The following is a 22,155-nucleotide window of genomic DNA, read 5'->3' as shown; positions in this document are numbered from 1 at the left end:
TAATCAGGAAATTTCTCTTGTATATATAGTAAATCATTAATTTTTATGTTAATTCTTTATTGGTATCTGTAAAGATAATATGGTAATTTCATTAATGACATTAGTCAGTAAACGTGAAACTCTATATAATTTCTTAATATAGGACCCCAGTCATATCCTAAAGAATTTTGTACACACAACTGAATCATTTACACCTCCTCAGAGACTGCGTGAGCCTGCTGAAACAACTGAGCAGAGGGGTAGTATGATTAGATTTGCATTTTAGATCATTGTGTCAGCTATAGAAAGTATGGATGGTGAGGGGTGGGGCTTGGGGGTTTGGAGACAAGAAAAACTTCGGAGGCTACTGCTCATGGGGGAAAATTATGTGACTTTTCTCTTAAACAATCATATTTAACCCTCAAAACAATTCCAAGCAGTGAATATGATTTATATCATTTTACAGAGAAGATCAGAGGAATCAAGTAAATTGCCCAAGATAACACAGTCCTAACAGTGGTATAATTGAAATTGGAATCCAGGTGTGTCACTCCCAGGATCAGTCTATTCCATTATCGTAGACTAGCAATAAAAGTTAGGGCTGAGCATAATTGCTAAAGCCTTATCTGACCTGGATAAATGAATGGCACTTAAGAATAAGAACAGGTTTGGGGAGATGATAATGAGTTCAGACTTGCTAGGTGCATCAGCGTCCCTGGACCATTCAAAATGGGTGATTAAGAGTATTTAATGAATGTAGTATTTATAAAGGTTTGAGCAGAGTTATGGTGAAGCACCCCAAGGCTAGCCAATGCAGGAAGCCTTTACCAGCCCTAGGCCTGAGGAGGCAGGGGAATAGAGTGGTTTATAAACCCCCAAACCTTGTAACTCTAGGAGAGAGATGCCCAATCAAAACTATGTCCTTTAGTAGAAGAACACATCATGAACAATCTGTAAAATGATATATATAATATTCTCAGTGAGCCAGGGTGGGTAATTGGAGAATACATGCCCAACTCTCTCTTTTTTTCCTGCTCTATTATCTCTTGATGTTGCTCCCATTGGCCAAACTAACCTGAATCCAGAGGTTGTGTTAATCCTTGGTTAACACAATCCATAAAGGTCAGGGTGGATATTGGACCTGGAGAGAAAATGAAGACCCTGCCACATGTCAGGCAGCATGTTGAGTGGGATTCACACAAGTGGTCATCTCCAGCAGACAACTGAAGATAGAAGTCTGGAGTTCACAAATGAGAGAGATGCAGAGGCTGAAGTCATAAGCTTATTCCAAGCATAGCATTTTCCTGAAGTATGTTATGGGGAATTCTAGTTCTATGATATTATTAGTGAAAAAAATTTATAACATAATACTTTGGGTCCACATCATATTTTCTTTTTGGACAATCACAATGTATACAAGTATGTTAAAAGAGCCGTGAAATTCTTGTCAGAAAACTGTTTAATTCTTTTTAAACTCAGTGGTCACAGAAACATTTCTTTTCCCAGTAATACTTATTGAGCTCCCAAGGAGCAATTGATCTTAAAAATACCCTGTATCATACAAATCTTAGTTTTGGATATAACTGAATGGCAGGTCAGTCATAAGTGTGAGTGAGGTTTAGTGCATCCAAGAAGGAAAATGTGGGGAACAACATTGTTTTAGTCAGAGTTCTCCAGAGGAACAGAGCCAATATGATGTATGTACACACACACATACACGCGTGTGCGCGCACACACACACACACACACACACACACACAGCGGGGAGGGGAGGAGGGGGCAGGGAGAGAGAGAGAGTTATTTTAAGGAATTGGTTCACATGATCATGTGATTTCGAGGGCTGGCAAGTCTGAAATCTATAGGGCATGCCAGAGGCTGGAGACTCAGGGAAGAGTTGATACTGTATTCTCAAGTCCAAAGGCAGGCTAGAGGCAGAATTCCTTCTTCCTTAGAGGACCTCAGTCTTTTTTCTTAATGCCTTCAACTGATTGGTAATCTACTTTAGTCAGAGTCTACTGATTTAAATGTTAATCACATCTAAAAACTACCTTATAGCAACATCTAGACTGGTCTTTGACCAAGTGACTGTTACTATGGCCTAGTCAAATTAACTGTCACAAACACCATCAGAAGACAGACTAGAAAACCAAGGATGAAAAGATGAGGGAGGAAAGGGAACAACAGGGCCAAGAGCCCCAGGGAGAAGAATAAGACAAAACTGGCCAGAAACCTTTCGGCTTGTCAATTAGAAGATCATGGTGACCTACTTCCGCCTCTAAGTTTTCTCTCTGCCACATATAAATGAGGGTATAGCAATCAGGAATTCTGAACTAAAGATTCAATTGTTCATATTAGTTTTTTAACCTGAGACTCAGCTTCTTCAACTGTGAAGTTACATTTTTTGAAATAAATGATCTCAAAAGTTTGTTCCACCTCCAAAATTTTACCATGCTCGAGGCTTTTATTTCACTCATTTTTCCCCTCTACATATTTATTTCATTTCCTTTGGGGCTAATCACTACTTCTAGGGGAAAAATGAATCCTCTATTTTAGAGTCTTGAAATATTTCCAATATTTTGTTGTTTTTAAACTTTTTATTTTCAAATAATTTTAAATTTACAGAAGAGTTGTAAAGATAATATATAGAGTTCTAATACACTCTTCAGCAAGCTTCCTCTAATGTTAGGATTTTATAAAACCATGATTCACCTACCAAGACTAAGAGATTAACTTTGGTACACTAGTAACTAAACTACAAACTGTATTTAACTTTCACCTTTCAGTGATTTGTAAAAGTGTTTTTTTAATTATTTCTTACATGTGTGATGAGGACACAAATATTAACATAAGTATTCACAGCTTTTCTCCTCCACTTTATTGCCTAAGGAATATTCTAGGTATGCCTGGTCAGCTCCTGAGTGTTTATGTTCTGCTCAGGACTCAGGAGATGCTGGGTGAGCCAAAAAATTGGAAGGGGCTCAAATAATTAATTAATTCATGTTTGAATAGGAAGGGTTATTACCCAGAAGAAAATATAAGATTTAGACAGTGAGAAAAAAGGTCAAGAGAAGGGAATAGGAGAGTCAGCATAGGCTGAAGTAAGTTTTTAGCGTGCCCTTGGGAGAGAGAAGCTTTTGGGAGGAAATGCTGTGATGGATTGGGAAGCTCCAGTAAGGAGAGAACCTTTAGAACATTTTGCTTTGGGTCATACAACATTAGCTATTTGAGAGACTTCAAAAAAGATTTAAACTTATCTTCAAACCTCCCTGGAATTTTAGACTCTCATTTCTTTTGATTGCAGCACTGTGCAGAGCTAGGCATGAGGTAACTCAGCTCTGTTGGGGGTAAGAAATATGTTAGAACAAGGGTAATTCAGCTTAGAATCATGGAAAAGTAGATAAGTCTTAACAACTGGCTGTTGAGAAATTAGGGGGAAAAAAGAAACACAAAGACAAAAAGGTGGAAAAGTGTCAAGAAAAAGGAAAATGTAAAGAAATATATTCCACAGATTATGAACTATAAATACATTTTAGTAGACATTAAATATATTTCATTAGAAACTTGCATCTCCAAACTTAGAACTTTTCTCTCTTGTTATAATAGTCTCGATTTTCCATTATTGATTAAAAATAGTTTTGGGGGAAATCATTAGCTTTTTCCCATAATAAGAGAAAGAAGTTTTGTTTTTCTTCCCCTATACATCTGACAGTATGGCGAGGGATGTCTGTCTGATTTGACTGTCTAGTAGCAATAAATTTTTATTCTGGAGATCAAGGGATGACAACCAAGAATCAGGGAAGGGTAAGGAGCTTTTTGTTGATCAGGGCCAGCTTCCTTCTTAAGAGATCTTTCATAACTTTCATGCTGGTATTAAAAATTAGGGTTTTTCCCCCTACATTTTGACAAAAGAGAAAGGGATGAGAAGTTTTGTGAATAAGAGTGAATGTGATTTTTAATAGCTTTCTTATTATGAAATTCTAGTTGGAACCCTCTTGTGCCAGCAAACTTTTCTCCTGAAGTATTTTATAAGAAAGAACCAGGTCCCTCCAAAGCTCTAGTTTACAAGTACCAGTTTTTCTTTATAAAACATTTATTTGCTATTTGTGTCAGCTTGACCTAAATGTTTCTATTATATAAGTTTATTAGAATTCCCAATGAAATTATTCATCCTCTCTAGAACCGATGAGAAAAGTGGCTACATCTTTAAAGCCAGATCGGTTTTATCCAAATGGAGTAAGGGGTCTTGGCAATTGTTCACATAATAAACAGTGACAGATATTTGTTTCAATTATGTGAGAATTTTGTGTAAAAATTTTTAATCTACTAGAATAGACCTTATACTAGGAAGAAGACAAAAATTGTGTTAATGGTTTGGTATAATTTATGAAAGATGAGGGAATTTATGCAGTCCATCATTTGAAATAAACCTAAATTCAATATATTAAAACAATTACAACTAGAAAAGTTGTACTCTTTGAATGGGCATTTATTTCCTTTATGAATATTGATATCTATTGGGCATATTTTTAAGATAAAAGTCTTCAATTAAGAATCAGACTTATAAACGTGCCCAATATACCAGTAACTTTGGGTAATTGAGTCTTTCTAATTTGTTCAGTAACTCAAACCCTAAATTCTCAAAGACCTGTTATAAAAATAGCCATATCTTTGAAATGATAGTTTAGAGTAATGTATATTTTGATTTTGAATGATAACCAACTTTTTCCCTAAATATCAATAATTTAGTCACAAAAAGGAAAAGCTCAATTTTCTGATGTTTCTATTCATTCTTGACATTTTAAATGCAACAAAGTACTTTTGCAATTCATTTCCAACTACAGAGAAATGTAGAAAAAGCATGTAGATAAAAATATGAAAAAAGTAATTATATGTAAATAATATGATTTTGAAAATGAACAGCTATTAGAAATGAATCTTATATTTATATTTTCCTTACCCTTGTAGAAAGACGCATTAGAAAAGTTTACAATAAAAGATCTTGAGCAAGCAATGGTTCTGCATAAAAAGTAAATTTTACTAGGGTTAGAAGAGTTTTTAGAAAATCTCCAAATGGCTGCAGCACCCAAAAAAGAAAAAATCCAAGAAATACAAAATGCTCTCTTTGGAGCTATGCAGAGATGAGTTGTGTGGATTGAGAGCTTCTCACTTGAGCGTAAAGGTCAATAAACTTTAATTGAGCATTTGCTTTCTGAAATGTAAAAGCACTGAGAGGAAAAATAAATACCAGAAAGAAAAAGAAGAGCTGTGGCCACCTTCATTTATATAAACTTAATCCATTCAAAAGTAATGCAGTCACTTATCTAAAAAGCTTTTATCATTTTTGAAAGGTTTGGGAGAAATCTACCTTATCCACTTTAAATATGAAGTTTAATTAACATAAGAAACTTTTTTTGCAATTTGAAATGTATCAAATAATCTTTCTCTTTGCATTCCCTTTTGCATACTAAATTCAGAAACAGAAAAAAATTGTCGTTATATCAGAGAACTTTGGCTTGAGAGAGCTGAAAGATAAGTGTCACAAAGAGAGGGTAGAAAATGGCACTTTTCTGTCTGTGCCTCAGTTCGTTTGCAATTTTTTGTTAGAATAAGTCTACCTCAAACTTCTTATTCCATGTTGTAGAGGAAAGATCAGAGTTTGCAGTGATCCTTAGTTTTAAATCCTTGTCTGTCACTTATGTGATTTGTGAAGTTGAGCAAGTTACTCATCTTTCCTGAGCCCATTTTCTCATGGGTTGAAGGATGTGTTGACTTTTATCTCAGAACTAAGTATATACTAATGCATGTAAGGTCATGTGCTGTATTCTGTCAATAACATTCTATTACAGTATAATTTCCTATCACCTTAAAATCAGTGTGATTAAACCAAAACTAATACATTTTTTTTCTGCCTTGCTCTGATCACATAAAATAACTATTGAGATCACTTCTCCACAATCTTTTTTGAAACTTAAAGAACTGTATGTAGTCTGGTATCTTGAAAACGTTTGGATTTACACTGATTAGCTCTGGAGTTCTTTGGGACATTTACTTCATGAATGGTATTGTATCACTAAGAGTTGTCAGCCTTTATCTGCAGGACAGGACTGGGCACTCAGCAGGCACCTCAGTCCCTCCAGCCAGCATTGATAGTAACACTTGCCATACTCAGTTCAAAATTCACATACCATTTTTCCCTGGAGCAGCTCTCACACTTTTTGCTCTTGGGTTTGGGCCTCTGCTGTCTCCCTTAGACTCCGACTTTAATGTCCCTAAGTCCATATTGTAATTGTAAACTTTATCCCTTCTTAGTCTCATACCTAAAATTCCTGGAAGGAATAGTTTAAAACTCTAGACCCTGGCAAAGGGTTTGACATAAGGTTAAATAAACATGTGTTGATTAAGTGAATAAATTGTTTATGTAAAAGTCTCTGGGAAGTCAGTGGAAGATGCTCTACAAGTTCTGGTTGTGAATTTTTTGTTGTTAGTAGCTGATAATGAGAAGAGCTGACTTCTAAGAATAATTCAGCATTCCCTAAAGGAAAAATCAAGGCAAAGACTGGATTCAGGTTCTGAAAAACCAGTTTAGTTATGCCAGATAACTCAAGTGAAGTCCTTGAAGAGCTTTGCTGTTGTAGCAACGTAAGCACAATGTAAACTGAGGTACTCCCACCATGTTTCTATAATGTTACATTCTTTCAAGAGTCCCAAATAAAATTTAGAGGAAATTTTTGGGAAAAAAGAGGAAAACATGAAGAAGGATATTTGTACTGAATCCTTTTACTTTCTTAGTCTTCTTCATCGCAGTGTGATCAAAAAATCCAGTGGGGTACTTGGCTCCAACCAGTCAGCAACAGCCAAAGTTCCTCTTAAAACGTAATTTATCACAGTATAGTTACTCTGCTTGAAACCTCTCAGCAGCCTCCTACCTTACTCACAACAAAATGGAAAATTCATATCATGAACAAGAGTTTGTGTGATTGGCCCCTGCTACATCACTGGCCACCCCTCTTCTCACTCTCCTCCTGCATCCTCCGCTCCAGCCGCTCTGGTCTCCATGCTCTGCTTTGAATATAGCTCGAACGCTTCTCTTTCAAGGTCTTGGCAGATACTTTTCCTCTGCAGGAGAAGTCTTCTCCTCAATAGCCAAAACTCTTCTACTTTTTTTCAAGAATCTTTTCAAATGGTACTCATTCAGAAAGGCTTACTCCCGTTCCACCTTAAAAGAAAAAGCCACTTCTGATCTGCTCCCGCATGCTCTAATCCACTAAACCAAGCTTTATTTTTTTCTGACCCTTATTATCACTTGACATTATATACACATATATATGTATTCATATATCCATGTGTGCATATAAACATATTCATTTTTAAGGCTTAAAAATGGACTTTTCTCTAGCTTTAAAATTCTTTAAGCCATAGCAAAGCCAGAGAGTGTACAACAGCTATTTACAGATTTAAAGCTTTTTACGTTAACTGTTCTCAGAAAAATTAGGAGATAAATACTTCATTTGGGGAATAAAGGCATAGACAGGTGAAGAGGGACTTAACTACATTCTACTCATTCCCCTGACTTTTGTGGTTGAAGACAGAAGATTCCCTTACAGTTGCATTAGGCAAAAACTACTAATTATAGCAAAACTGAAACCGGAATCCACTTCATTCCAGCACAGTGCCCCTTCATAAACATGTTAATGCCTACTTGAGTATTTTTTTCTTAAAGTTTCACAATATAAAATATTCCTGATACAGCCTCCCTCAACACAGAAAAATAAGAATTAATGTGCATTTACTCAGATTAATAAATGTCACACTTAGAAAAATTACTGAAGAGTACATGTAGGCAGATTTTGATTGTTTCTAAAATATAGTAATAGCTAGTTATTGCTATCATTATTTTTTTTGAACATCCACTTTGGTCCGGGCACTTTTGCTCAGTTTCTTCACAATAATCCGGCAAGGTAGATTTTACTATTGCATTTTTTAAAAGAGGTAAATGAAATTCAGTGTGTCACAGCACATTGCCAATGTCACAACCAGAAGGGGTTAGAGACAGAATTCAGACCAAGGTCACCCATGCTAGCACCAGTGCTTTCTCTCTTGCTCCATTCCCCTCTGTAGATAACAATGGAGAACTCTGATAATCATTGGTGTAATTGAACTTATCTGTTTATGTGAAATTTTCCATGATCATACTGTGACTGGGGTTCCAGGCCAGCTTCTGCCACTCTTTACAAACAAGGTGACAGTGATGAGGTGTGCTAGAATGAGTTGTTATGAAGGGAACCTGACTAGGACCAAGAATACATCAACCCTGGCCAGAGTGAGTTAGAAGAAAAGCATGTAAATTTTGGATAATCTGTACAGTAGAAAGGCAAAAAGGGAAGGAACAAACATAAGATGAAAATGAAGCATTTGCATTTGTTTGCTCGGTTTGCTAGGAACAGGCATCTTCAAAAGCTTAACAATTATAATTAACTATTGTGGATTCTCTGGCTTTGAGATGGCATAAAAACATTTAAAAGCAAGAGAAAAGCCCATTGTAAGGGCTTAGAAAGTAAAAAGTAAGTCATTTAATTTTTCTTTCATCTGATGTTAATTTATGCAGAAGCTAATAACATATTTGTGGCTCAGAGCTGCTCATTGTGGAGAGGATTTCTCTCTCAGCCAGCCCTTCCTGTGATCCCTGCCAGATAGAGCCGTCATTTCCGGGCTTATGACACTTTTCTCAGAGAAAGGCAGTATGCTGATAAGTTCACACTCTATAGACACACTTAATTGTGAACCCTCTGAAAATCAATGATATAAAATGTCCTAACTCTTCTCTAGCTGTTACTAACAAAACAGCAAACAAATTGGAGGAGAGGATGAGGAGGAAATTGGATATGTGGGTGCACAGTCAAGTGGAAAGGGAGGAGTATTGTTGACTGTTGAAGGAGAAAAAAGTCAAGGGAAGGAGAGTTTTCATATAAGAAACATGGGTTACTTTTATATCCAAGTAGGATATAATTAAATTGTTGTGCCTTATATAAATGAAAAGCGTAATTTCACTGCTGCCAAATCACCTAAAGAATAGACAGGCGTGCTTGAAGAAATGCATGAATCTTCAGAAGTTGATGTTTTAAAATGAATTAACCACGAATAAAGAAAGTCCCATAATGACGGCTTAAAAGTCTAATTCATAAAAATGTTATTAAAGTACATTATTTATACCTGCTTTTTGTGGATTTCTGTTCTTATTCATGACTCCTTCAGTGTATGGCCATAATCACAGGCAGAGTGTATAATGGAAGCATTAATCAGTCTGAACTAAGGCAAGAATACTGTATCACCACAATAAAGTCCCAGCTATATTAATATAAAGGGTAGAATTTATTACACAAGACAATTCTCTTTTAAAAAAATGAAAAGAATGTCTTCCATCTTCTGGCCTCAAATACCTGCTTTCCTTCTGAAGTTTAATATAAGATTAACTAATTGGCACGAACTTTTAAATGAAATATTTATTCATCTACATTATGAAACTTAGAGACTCGGATACTAAGTTGGATACTAAGTTGTGATCTTATCGTGGCTATGGCATTGATTTTTAATATAGGCTAAGAAATATTTACAATTAATCTGTATTTTAATTAACTCCTTTCCTAGCACATGACATCAAATGGTGATGTTTAGCAAATGCCAATTCAACTGTCTGGCATATGCATTTATTTAGATAAGATGGAAAAGTCCTTGCTACATAAAATTTCTCCTACAGAAGCTGAAAGTAATGATACTTAAATCAAAAGTATCTTTATTCAGAATTTTAAAGACGTTTTCCATATTTAATATGTATAAACCTTTAGGAAAAGGCAAAGTAGAATTCCATTTGTTTATTTCTAACTCTAGAACTATCAAAATCTAACTTCTTGACTTTCTATTTCTGACTGGATGAGCTGTAAATGTACACAGAGTGTGAAAGGTAAAGGACAGAGTGTGAATATATTTCTCCCTACAACACTAACTTATCTCTAGGAGTCATGAAAAGAGGTTCTTTGTAAATTACACTTCTGACACTGCAAGGAAGTGTTGGCTTTGATCTCATAGGTAAAAAATCTCTATACCTAAGGGAATGAATTAATTCCTATATTTAATAAGATGCCATCGTTAGTAGGCAACTTAAGCATTGATACTAGAAGTACACATTGAATTTCTTCAGCATAGTAACAATCTCATAATAGTTCTGGGTAATGAACATCTTTGAATGCCTGGCATTTTATACTTGAGTTGGAGAGACAAATGGCAAAGAGAAAAGTATTTCATATATAAGGTAAATCGCATTACTAACTGAAGATAAAAATCCGTCAGTTTCCAACATTAACTGTGCTTGTAGCTGCCTCAAACCTAACAGTACTGAATATTCCATTTCAACAACTGTGTACTTCTACATGACTTTGTTATTTAAAATGAGAACACTTACCAGAAAAATGTCCGGGGATGTCTAGTTGTTACATGGCTATTGCTGGGCAGCATTTGAAGTTCCCTCTGCCCCTCAGACCAAGGTTTTCTTAGATCTCTGAAACAGAAATCTTCCATAAAGAAGTCTAGAGTTACCACAAACTGTCAAACTGTTCTATGTGTCATCCAGACTTAACAGCAACCTCTGGGTGCAAATATAGTCTGAGCACACTGGTTGATATGGCCACTCAGAAAGGGCAGTGGAAGTTATGTCCCCAATATGGTGCCAGATAAATGTCACCAGAATCCAAATGTCTGTCGACAAGAGGCAGATCTGAAAAACAGTTAAATCAAAATAGATATTGTTAATGGCCTAATGTATTATTTCTATTGAAACTGAACATATGAAAAGAAAACAAAAAATAATTCTTTTAGCTTACCTGCAGCATTGTTTCTCAGAAATTATATTTTAATTTTCAACATTAATATCTTACTTTAGACAAACGTTTGGTTCAGAAAGCTCGAACTATCTTGTTCATTTTTTGTAAACAGTATTAGCAGCCCACAATTTTATGCACTTACTGTGAGCCAGGCACTGTGCAGAATGCTTTGAAAACGTATCTAACTTTGAAGGAAGTACTGTTACTTTACAAATGAAGAAAATAAGGCTTAGTGAGATTAAATCACTTGCTCAAAGTCACAAAACTATCTGGAGGCAGAATTGACTTTAATGGTAATCCTTCATTCAAAACTTCATTTTCCTTTTGTACTAAATTTTCCTAAAGGAAATATTTTAAATTTCTTCTCTAGAAAAAGAAGAAGAAAAGAAGAAAGCTGAGAATAAAGTGACTTCTGAAACAAAAAAGAAAGGTAAGGAATTTAAAAGCTAATACATAAATTAATTAGTATCCATTTGTAATATTACTGGTAAAGCTACTGTTTTCTAGGAAAGAAATCCCCTTAACAATTTTATTGTCATTGTTACTAACAAATTTATATTTATATATTTATAAATATATTATATTTATATATTTAATCTGTTTGTTAGTATTCCAAAAAAGTAGAGATTGATAAATTTTTAAAGAAGATTCAAGCCTAAACACTTAAAAATTTGTTACTGATTTTTTTTTTCTTTCTTAGGAGTGGTGCTCAATTCTACTTCATTACTTTACTTGATTACATATATGGATATGAAGTTTACTATCCAATTAATTTAGTTTAATAAAATTGTTTATCAAAAGAGCAAATTATTGGGCTTCCCTGGTGGCACAGTGGTTGAGAGTCCGCCTGCTGATGCAGGGGACACGGATTCGTGCCCCGGTCCGGGAAGATCCCACATGCCGCGGAGCGGCTGGGCCTGTGAGCCATGGCCGCTGAGCCTGCGTGTCCGTAGCCTGTGCTCCGCAACAGGAGAGGCCACAACAGTGAGAGCCCCACGTACCACAAAAAAATAAATAAATAAATAAATAAAATAAATTATTGAATGTATGGGAAAGAAAGTAGTTAGTTGGTTTGCCATGTTTTGTTCTTTTTTGAATGGTTATTTTCAAACAGCACATCTGAAGTCCCAAATGAGCCCAAGAGATTTCTCAGCTTCTGACATGCTTGCAGTGGCCTGATAGCCCAGGGAACATTCAATATATTCCTTTTAATGTCCTTTAGAAAAACTGTTGAATTGTATCATCATTAACAATGCCATCTAATGTTCATACTGTCATGAATTTTTTTTTTTTTTTTTTTTTTAACCTTAGCAAAAATTTGCTCCTTCCCTGAAGGGATAGCACACCAAAACCAATGTTCTGTTACAAAGGTGCTAGTTCACTCATATTTGACATGACTATGACTCTAATGTAGAATCACTCTATACAAGGTGAATTGGATGTTAATGGCAGTAAAATGTGCCCTGAAATATATGATAATTAAACAGATGTTTATAATTTTCTCATTTTACTACCAGAAAAAGAAGATGTCAAAATGAAAACTGAGAAGGAAACTGCCATGGATGTAAAGAAAAAAGGTATTGTACTTTCTTTGCTTCCTTAGTCAGATTATGTTCAGGATGTTTGTTAATAAAGGAATCTTGGGGCAATGTAAACAAGTTGAATATAGGTACTTAAGTCTGTCCATGTCCAGGCTGTCAAAGCAAAACTTGCACTAGACAAAGTTAAACACGCAAGGCAGACTTTATTCAAGGCTATTGCAATAGGGGAGAGAGACCAGAACTCATTCTGAACTCAATTTCACTGAAACAAAAAGCAGAAGAGTTTTTAAGATCTGGAAAGGGGTGGGAGGATTGTAGGCCATCTGTGTTTGCTGACTGGCCTTACTCAAAAGAAGAGAAAACTTTCTCTTATTTTCATGTCAAGAGTGTAGTTTTACAACTTGGAGCAAGGCACCCAAGGGAGTTAGGTTCCTACCCTCCCACAGAAACTGGGAGATAGAAGTACTATCTTTCTTGATGATTACATTTCAAACGGGCAGCTCCCAGGCCTCTGAGAAAGGCACACATGGGTTGTAAGACTGGCAGGAGGCTTTTAAGAAAATTTATATCTTGAAAGATCAGAGAGAGAATTTACAAGTACAAGTTTTCTAAAGTAAATGCTCTAAGAAAAGGGAGGTCAGGAGCCAAAGGACAAGAAGATGCCTGTCTAAGTTCGGTGAAGGTGAAGAGAACTTTAAGGCCATCTTTTTCAAGACATAATGAAATTGAGTTATACATGGTATAACTTCACTTTGCAAAGATAAGAAGCAAAGAATGCAAAGATAATAATGCATTCCATTAAGAAACAGCTTAGATTTTTGCCTTAAATTTAGTTCTGCTTTTACTCTTGTTCAAGCATGAATATCTGCTTTTATTCAAGTTAAGCTTAAATCTAGGTGAAAAGATATGTAGTTGTCTCAAGTATTATGGTTTGGTGATAAGTATTTTCACCCCAAATATTTCCTGCATTAGTGTCAGTGATGCTTGAAATTCCACCATTAGAGATATTCCATTCCTTTGAGTTATGAAAGAATTGTCCTCTATTAAAATGCAAATCTCTTAGGGCCTGTGTGCGTGGGGTAACAAATGAATTCCTCTCAGCTATTAACACTTAAAGTGAATGAGACTTCTAGATCTTCCCTGTGTGATAATAAGCTGAAAACATTGTCATAGAAACTGAGTCAATAGGTAAGCTTAAATGAAGGTGAAGTTGAAGAGAGCTTCAAGGTAGGACATGGTGTGGAGAGGGCAGACTGGGCTGGATGCCATTAGTGAAAACTTCCCTTCCTAAGAAGTAATAGCATACGTTGGAAAAAAAATGTGGTGAAGGACGCTGAATAAGAAGGTCATAAGATGGCAAACTAGACATTGATTACTCTTAGTAAGTAGCAAATAGGAATTACAGGAAATCCCTACATCATGCTATAAGTGGGGTAAAAATATTGTAAAATACTGAGAGTTACATGATTGCATGGCTCATAAAATATCCAGGAAGAGACAGCCATGTGTTCTCTTGAGTTTGGGACTTGATTACTGATTACTTTGCATTGGAATTATTATTAATTTTATTATTGAACATTCATTTATTTTGTTTATTTAAAACATTCTTTATTCTCCTGGTGAAATATGTACCTTATCATAAGAAAGTGAAAACACAATTCTGACCACGTGATCATGCTGAGAAACTGGTTGCTTGGGTCATTGTATCTGTGACAGCTATATGATTGAGTGCTAAAGAGAAACAAGTTTTTCCTGGGCCATCAGTTTTACTAAAGTATTTGCAGAGGAAAGTTTTGAATTGTAATTGTCAAAGTATTTATCATAGGTGTGAAAATGCAAAATCATGAAAAATGCTTTTGGCAAAACACAATGATGTGTGTGTGGTGGTTGTTTTCATTTGAATTTTGTTTTTGAGGGGAAGGGCACAACACTTTTCTGTTCAGAGAGTGATGGGAAAATCTGATACTTCTCTGCTACTGGGAGACCTGTGATATTAGCCCAGCAGTCATGTCAGAGTGAGATTGTGCACCACTGGCAAGAGGAATGATTATGCCAATATCCCTTCCTGCAAGGCCAGTGCTTAGCCATTGAAGCAGAGACTGAACTGGGTGATTGCACAGCACATCAGGGGAGGGCTGCTCAGCAAGTGTTGAAAAACAAGCTTGTCCTTCTTGGAATCAGTTTTCAGTTTGTTTATATGTCATTTTTACTTTTAAATACACAAAACCATTGGCTCTTACAAATCAGTTCAAATTCCTGATTAAAATATGCATAAATTATTAGTTTGCAAGCTCTTAATTTCCAAATACTCAAAATTGTGTGTGTGTGTGTGTATGTGTGTGTGTGAGAGACAGAGAGATTCAATTAGTGTTGATTTCTAACTCATGTTTCTTTTTAGAGTTTAATAATTCTCCAACTATATTTTCATGTGAGAGCAATATGCTTTAGAAATAGCCAGTTTGAAACTTATTATGAAAGTAGTAAAAATTTCTAGAGGTTACGCGAGAAAATTGAGAATTACCTGAAATCTTGAGGAGCCGTGATACATATGTTATTTCTTCCTAAAGTAGTCAGAGGAATATGGCAGAACATCTGATATCATTACTGTAGTCCCAAATAGTAGCAAATTTACAAGACGTAAAATATGCCTAGATGCTTATTTAATATATGGGTTTTATCATGGCATTTTATTACATTTATAATAACTTTCATATTATTTATGATTATAGAACATATAATGTATCTATTTGTTATATGATTATTTTATTTTACTATATTTATATTTTATTATTATATAGGTGCAAATGAATCTAAGGCTTAAGTTCTAAGGTTTGATAAAAGAGCCTCTGCTGCATGAAACTTGTAAATCACACTTTGGTAGTGATCTGTTAGGGAAAATGTGGGTGGGGTTTTATAGGATATAAAATCGCCAGTCCATGAATTGAAATTGGGTAAGTGGTACACTGAGATTCATTATAATAATTTCTTGTTTGTATATATTTGAAATTGTCCATGGTGAAAAAAAAAGCCCAAATATGTCGTTTAAAAACATTGAGAGAAATGAAAAAAAAAATCACCAAGATATTTTTACAATGTTATGCGGTATGTTTTACCCTGAAGAAATGCTATGGAAAAAAAAAGCAAACAAGAAAGGAAATAAAAACTTTTAAAAAACATGTTCCTATGTTTGTATCAGACTTCCGTGCTAGATATACAAACCACTCTAGATGATGTAAGCAGAGAGACTTCTGTACAGGGAACTGGATGCACACACAACTGTTGAAAGGGCTAGGAGGATTGATGTCAGGAGACTACACCATTATTGAGCACCCAGGACTATCCATTGGCCAGGAAGCTGCTTTGTTCTTTAAAGCTGCCTCCACACCTGCCTCTTTGCACCCACAGACTAGATACTGAAAATGTTGAGGCCAGCCTCAGCCACTTACTCCCATCAAAGCGACCTTGTTTGCTAAAGCATTCCTGCTTTTCAGTCTCCTATAGGTGCATCTAAATGATGAAATTAAACATGCTGGGAGTCTAGAAGACAGATTTTTGGCATTGCAATTTTTCCAACTGGAGGGAGGGTAGAATGGAAGTAGAAAGAGGCTATCCAAGGTATCTATAATAAAGACACTTTCAGAAACGTTTTAGAAGATAAAATTCATATATGAAATGGTTTTGAAGACCTGAATTGTACAATGACTAAACCTATCTTTGAGTTCCCCTAAAAGTTGAAAAAGATGGCTCAATCAAGCAACATGATACAATTTGGCAATTTAAAGTGCTCAGAAGACACACAAATGTAGTTTATGTTGTTCTTCACCTAAACTGTAGCAGCATGATTTTTCCCCCAAGAATTAGCTAAATAAAAGTATAAATGATAAGAAGGATCCTGAAAAACCAGACTAGCTTTTCTGAAATAAGCTGCTAGAAAAGGACTAATTCACTCATTCATTTATTCTTGCATGCTTTCCTACGGGAAATAGTCACTAAATGCCTATTATATTGTGCTAGGGGGTGAGTACACTTAAAGGTCGATAAACCAACATAAGCCCTACTCTAACGAGACCTGCAGTTTGATACGGGAGGCACACAGTGACTAAGAAGACATAATGTCGACAACTCGGGGTAAGGGACACGGAGGAAACAAATTTGGGGCAATGACAATGGAAACAATAGGTGGGGACAGCGAGCTATTTAGATAGAAAGATTGTTACAGCAGGCTCTCTCAGAGACATTTAAATTGGAATTGGATGTATTGGAAGGATCCAGCCATTGGTGGGGACATCTTTGTGTGATGTGTGAATATGGTATGTGCATGTGTGTGTGGTATGTGTATATGTGTGATTTGTATGAGAAGACATACAAGGGGTCAGGATATGCAGGGACATGTGCAGGTGTTTGAATTTATTAAAATTGTAATGGGAAACTCTTGAAGGGTATCAGCAGTGGAGAAAATATTTTGATTTGTGTTTAATACAAGTATATTCTCATTTAGATAATAGTTTGGAGGGAGAAAAGAGAATAGGTGCACCAATGAAAAGGTGGTGTCATTTATTGAAATAGCGAAGCCTATACGGGAACAGCTGTGATGGAAAAAATTCAGAGCTTCCTTTTGAGTGTGTTGTTTCAGGTGTATGTGATGCATCATCCAAACTTTGTATCAGGAACTATTTTAGGTGCTTTACACATACTAACTCATTCAATCTTTATGATAAATCAGGAAATAAGCTATTGTAACCCTCATTATAAAATTGAGAGGTAGTAAATGTCAGGGCCAGGACATTAATCCACAGCCACATACTCTGAACAGTCAATTAGAGATATGGTTCTGGAACTCAGAGGAGATTCTGAAGTGAATCCATAGAGAGAGTTATCCATATAGATCACAGTTATTGTTCTGGGAGTAGATGAGATCACCCAGAGAGATTGTGTCAGAAGAAAAAGAGAATAGAATACAGAATCAAGACCTGGGGAATTCCAACATCTAGACATTAGATAATGGAAAATCAAGTAAGAGGGGCTGAAAGGAATTGCTAGAGAGGTTAAAGGAAAAGCAAAGGAGTTTGGTAATAGAGACATTTCAGAAATGTATGTTTCAAGAAGCAAGAAGTTATCAACTTGGTGAATATTACTTAGAAGTTGTAATGTGAGGGCAGAAAAGACAAGCACAGAGAAGAGATAAAGCCAGATTGGAATGGAAATCCAAAAATGAGAAGAAAGTAGTGAATTTCTTTCTTTTTTGGTGTGTGTGTGGCTGTATAAGGAATAAAGAGTCTTTTTTGTTTAGTTTTGCTTTGGAAGGTGAATTTATGATAAACATAAACAGAATGTGAGAGATTGATGCTTAAAGGGATGAAGTATAAGTGGAAATGTAAGAGATAATTTAGAATTCATTGTTTGATGAGCTCATGGGGGAAAAAATAATCTGCATTTTTCTGAGATAACAGCACAGACACTCCAACAGTAAAAAGTTGGTGTTTTCCAGTTATGAATAGGAATTCGTCTAGATCATCTTAGAAAGATATACAATATAAGATTAAGAGGCTGTTGTGATAAAACTAAAACTCCAATACTAAATACATTCTGAATTGAAAGGCTCAGTTTTAGAAAAAGATATATCTAAGTGTTGTTGATGTTCACTTAATGGCAAAAGGTAAGTTTGTGAATGTATTGTAGCAATGTGTTTAAAGAATCATTCATTCAGTTAAAATACCCCATGACAACTTTACATTAAAATATCTTTGTGGCGATAAGTTAACCAGATCAGATTAATCCAAGTATAAAGCTCATGAAGCTTGTGCTGTTTAAATGACACAATGATATCTATTACCATAGAATATTTTCAGTTACTGTATGGGGCAGATACTGTTAAATCCTGAACAAACTGAAACCTTTAGCTACTTGATTCTTCTATATAGGATCTTCTTTTGTCATTGAGAAATTGCAAAAAAATCCTTTATAGAGGCTTATAGCTTTGAACATATTAAATTCTATGCCTACCAGACATAGACTATCATCTGTTTTACTTTATAAAACTTTTGTAATAAGTTGTTCTAGCTACTAGAGCTCAAAGTAATTTACATGGCAGATTACAGACCATGAAAATACATTGATTTGTATTTAAAAGTAACTTTTTGAAATATTTATATGTACAGATATAATTGGCAAGATAATATATAGTATCTTTCATATGTGTTCATGGTTAAGTTTCAGTTTAAAAGAGTAAAATTCTGTTTTCCAAACTTGTATTTTGAGAAGATTATAGCTTTTTATTCTCATTCCATCTTTTTCTATTTGAAAAGCACTTGATTGTAGAAAGTTATCTTGTATTTGAATTTTGTACATAAGCATTTGGGCAAGATTTGACAAATGCATCAGCTTGTCATTATTTGTTAGACACTTTGAAATCTAGAATAATTTTGGGGGGGATTCTACATATTCTGTGGTAATCTCCCAGTTAATATCAATTATAATATACAGGTACTTCACACACTTTTTACTGATATTGGGCAATTATATTAATGTATATTCTAGATGAAATTATTTAAAAAATTGTTCAACAGGTAAATAGTCGGGAATTTGGCACAAATAGGACCTAATCTACTTAGTAATTCCAAGCCTTGATTTCGGGGTGCTCCAAAATTACAGGGCAACGGTAGATTACTTTCAAGTTAGCTTTTAGTTCCCAGATAGACTAGACTGCAAGTCAGAGTTCAGATGATGGCAGCTTGACTATATTAAAAACATTTACAATGCTTGAATTTCTTTCAAGGCAAGAGAATCCATTTTCAAGTGTTTTTTAGTCATAGAAATCATGTAAGACAATAGTTGCTTATTCTTTTGAGGGTAAGTGATTTTGTAATGAAACAATACAGCAAAGTCGGCTGACTTGTTACTTACTATGATCCTTGATTACCTCTTATATCACATCTGGATTAGCCGGATAGAAGCTAAAATGCTTCAGAGATAGTAAAAGGGATTTAATGTCATAATGTGCTGTGGGATCTCTGAGATAATCCCCCATGTTCTAGCTTTGGGTTTGAACAATGAAAAAGTGTGTTTGGGCTCAATGCAGAAAGGACATAAAGGCATTTTGGTTTAAAAAAGAATTTTTAAATACATTTTAAAATTCAGAAAGGGAAAATGTTCATATTAAAAATTATTCAGGCCTGGAAAAAGTAAACTAGTATACAAAGTGACTATTTTAATAGTCTTTTTGATGCTTATTATGGAGAATCCAGACTGCCCTCTCACTGAAGACAGAAACAAAATCAGCCCTCATACTTGAGTATGAGGGAGTTGTGTTATGATTTGTGAAGTATTTTCAACAAGGAGGATTGAAATACATATGAGGAAGAATGAGTAAATAGACTATGACTATTTCTTCCCTGTATGCATCCATAATGATATTTAAGTATTTCCTGTACCCGTATTAGATAAATTATTTTAATTGCAGTTTATATTCAGAATGAAGTATTTTCTGGAAAAAAAAAGAAACAAAATAATTTAACGTTAAAGCAAAGTGGTCTTTTGCAAACACCATAAATTAAATTTTAATGAGAAGATTACACAGAGTGGTACAGGAAGTGAGATATTAGAAACAAGTTTTTCTTTTTTTAAAATTTTAATAGATGGGAGGATTTTGACCAATTTGTTGGGGAATTACATAGCCTGAGTTTCCCTTGTGGCCTGAGATATACATTTAAGCATATAGAAGCAAAATATCCAGTAATTTTTTTGTATTCTGTATCCTAAAAGCCTACAAGATTTTTCTTTCAGTAAAAGTAAAGCTTAAAAAATTTCCAAATAATATCTCCTTCAATTCCAGCCTCTCCTGGGATTCCAAAAGCGTATTTTAAAAATAATTTAGCAAATCGTGCCAATATGAATTCTTTTTATCAAGATATTTTAAAGTCATAGTAATAACAGTTAAATTTATCCACTGTGTTCTCATTTAATACTTACAACAACTCTTGAGGTAGGTATTACAATGCCCATTTTATAGAAAGGGAAACTCAGGATTGGAGCAGTTAAGTATCTTGGCCATGCTTACCAGTTAGTGATGGAGCAAAGTCAGTACGAAGTTCACCAAATAAAGCTCGCTGTCTTTAGCAACCTGCAAACGTTTTTTTTTCCCAACTCTAGGAAACGCCGATTGTAGATTGCCTTAGTGTCTTTTTCTTTTCTTTTTTCTTTTTTTTTTCCTAATTCCTTTGAGATCATATTGCAGACAGGGATAAGAAAGGAGGAAATAAAGAACATATACTATAAGTCTGATTCTCTTTTTTCTTGTAGAAATTATGCTTTCCTTCTTTCACTCAACAAATATTTAATAAGTGCATAACATTTGCAAGTAAATCTGCTAAATATTGGAGATAGGTCAGTATAAAAGACATGGCACTTGCTCTCAAAGACCTTAGAAAAGAGGCAAATAGACATTTATAATATACCATGTCCACTATCACAATAGAGCATGTACAAGGGCTCACACTAAGATCACGGCATGAGTCTAGAAATTGTGTCTCTTTTGGTAGATTGGTATCTGTTAGAAATTTAGAACAGGGATGCTACAGACTTATGTAATAAGGTATTTGACCTAGATGCATTTAACATAGTTTTAAACAGGCTGGAAACTGGAACTCATGAAATTTTAACAGTGCTTTATCACTGAAGATATTTGCTTTCACAAATGGCAGACCATCTAAAATAAGGAATTTGTTGGTTTATCCAAATACAGTTCTAGAGTAAAGTGTCTTCGAGTTCATTTGACTCAGGGGTCAAATGATATCATTAGGATGAGATTTATCTCTCCTCACTTTTAGACTCTGTTTCCTTGATATTGGCCCATGTGATTGCAAATTGCATATCAGATACTGCCTGCCCTACATCCTCTCTTATTCATGTCCTATGAGAAAAAGAATAGATTGGCTTCCTGAGAGCTCAAACAGAAAACCTGAATTGAGTCATATTGGTCCTTGTGGACCGGTTCCTGAGCTAACGTTTGTGGTGAGAGTAAAGGAATAATCTGATTGTCTTAGCTTAGGCCATAGGTCCTATCTTTTAAGCAGAACAATTAAATAAACTTTGTCCAACATATTTGGACTGAAATTGGAAGGGTGAAGTTGATTCCCTCAAAGTTAAATTAGTATAATAAAATCACAATAAAATGGAGTTGTTACTACATGGGAAAAAACCCCAACAACGTAAGAGTTCTTTTCAAGCAGTCATTTTTTAAAAATTTATTTACAGAATAGTATAAGGGACAACTTTTTTAGCTACCATCCATGGTGAAACTACTTAAGTATTTTAGAAAAGCAACTCAACATAGGATAATGTAATATAATGTAGGCCCCCCAAAAGCAAATGAAATTGCAGATTTCATTAATCAAAATATTATGGTCCTGGGGCTTCCCTGGTGGCGCAGTGGTTGGGAGTCCGCCTGCCGATGCAGGGGATGCGGGTTCGTGCCCCGGTCCGGGAGGATCCCACATGCCGCGGAGCGGCTGGGCCCGTGAGCCATGGCCGCTGAGCCTGCGCATCTGGAGCCTGTGCTCCGCAACGGGAGAGGCCACAACAGTGAGAGGCCCGCGTACTGCAAAAAAAAAAAAATTACGGACTAGAGTGAAGAGTGAAATCTTTTCCACTATACCTTGTAGTTTTAGACTCTCACTTGGATGAGAGTCTTTAATTTAAGCAAAGATTTTTTTAAATAAACCAGATTATATTCAGAAGGGAGTACTTTGGATATGTAGATATGT

At 35.2% G+C, this 22,155-nt stretch overlaps 1 protein-coding gene across 2 annotated transcripts in view; it reads left to right on the top strand.

Annotated features, from left to right (window-relative positions):
- The window catches only part of TRDN (triadin), a 495,585-nt gene that overhangs the window by 293,804 nt on the left and 179,626 nt on the right, over window positions 1-22,155 (top strand). For both annotated transcript variants that reach the window (XM_060283977.1, XM_060283978.1), the window contains 2 exons: window positions 11,224-11,283; window positions 12,371-12,430. In XM_060283977.1, the coding sequence (XP_060139960.1) occupies window positions 11,224-11,283; window positions 12,371-12,430 (120 nt within the window). The remainder of the gene's footprint in view (window positions 1-11,223; window positions 11,284-12,370; window positions 12,431-22,155) is intronic.

Source organism: Globicephala melas, chromosome 14 (genome assembly GCF_963455315.2).
Source record: "Globicephala melas chromosome 14, mGloMel1.2, whole genome shotgun sequence".
Taxonomy (NCBI): domain Eukaryota; kingdom Metazoa; phylum Chordata; class Mammalia; order Artiodactyla; family Delphinidae; genus Globicephala; species Globicephala melas.
Note: the sequence above shows the minus strand (reverse complement) of the source record. Positions and strands in the feature narration are given on the sequence as shown.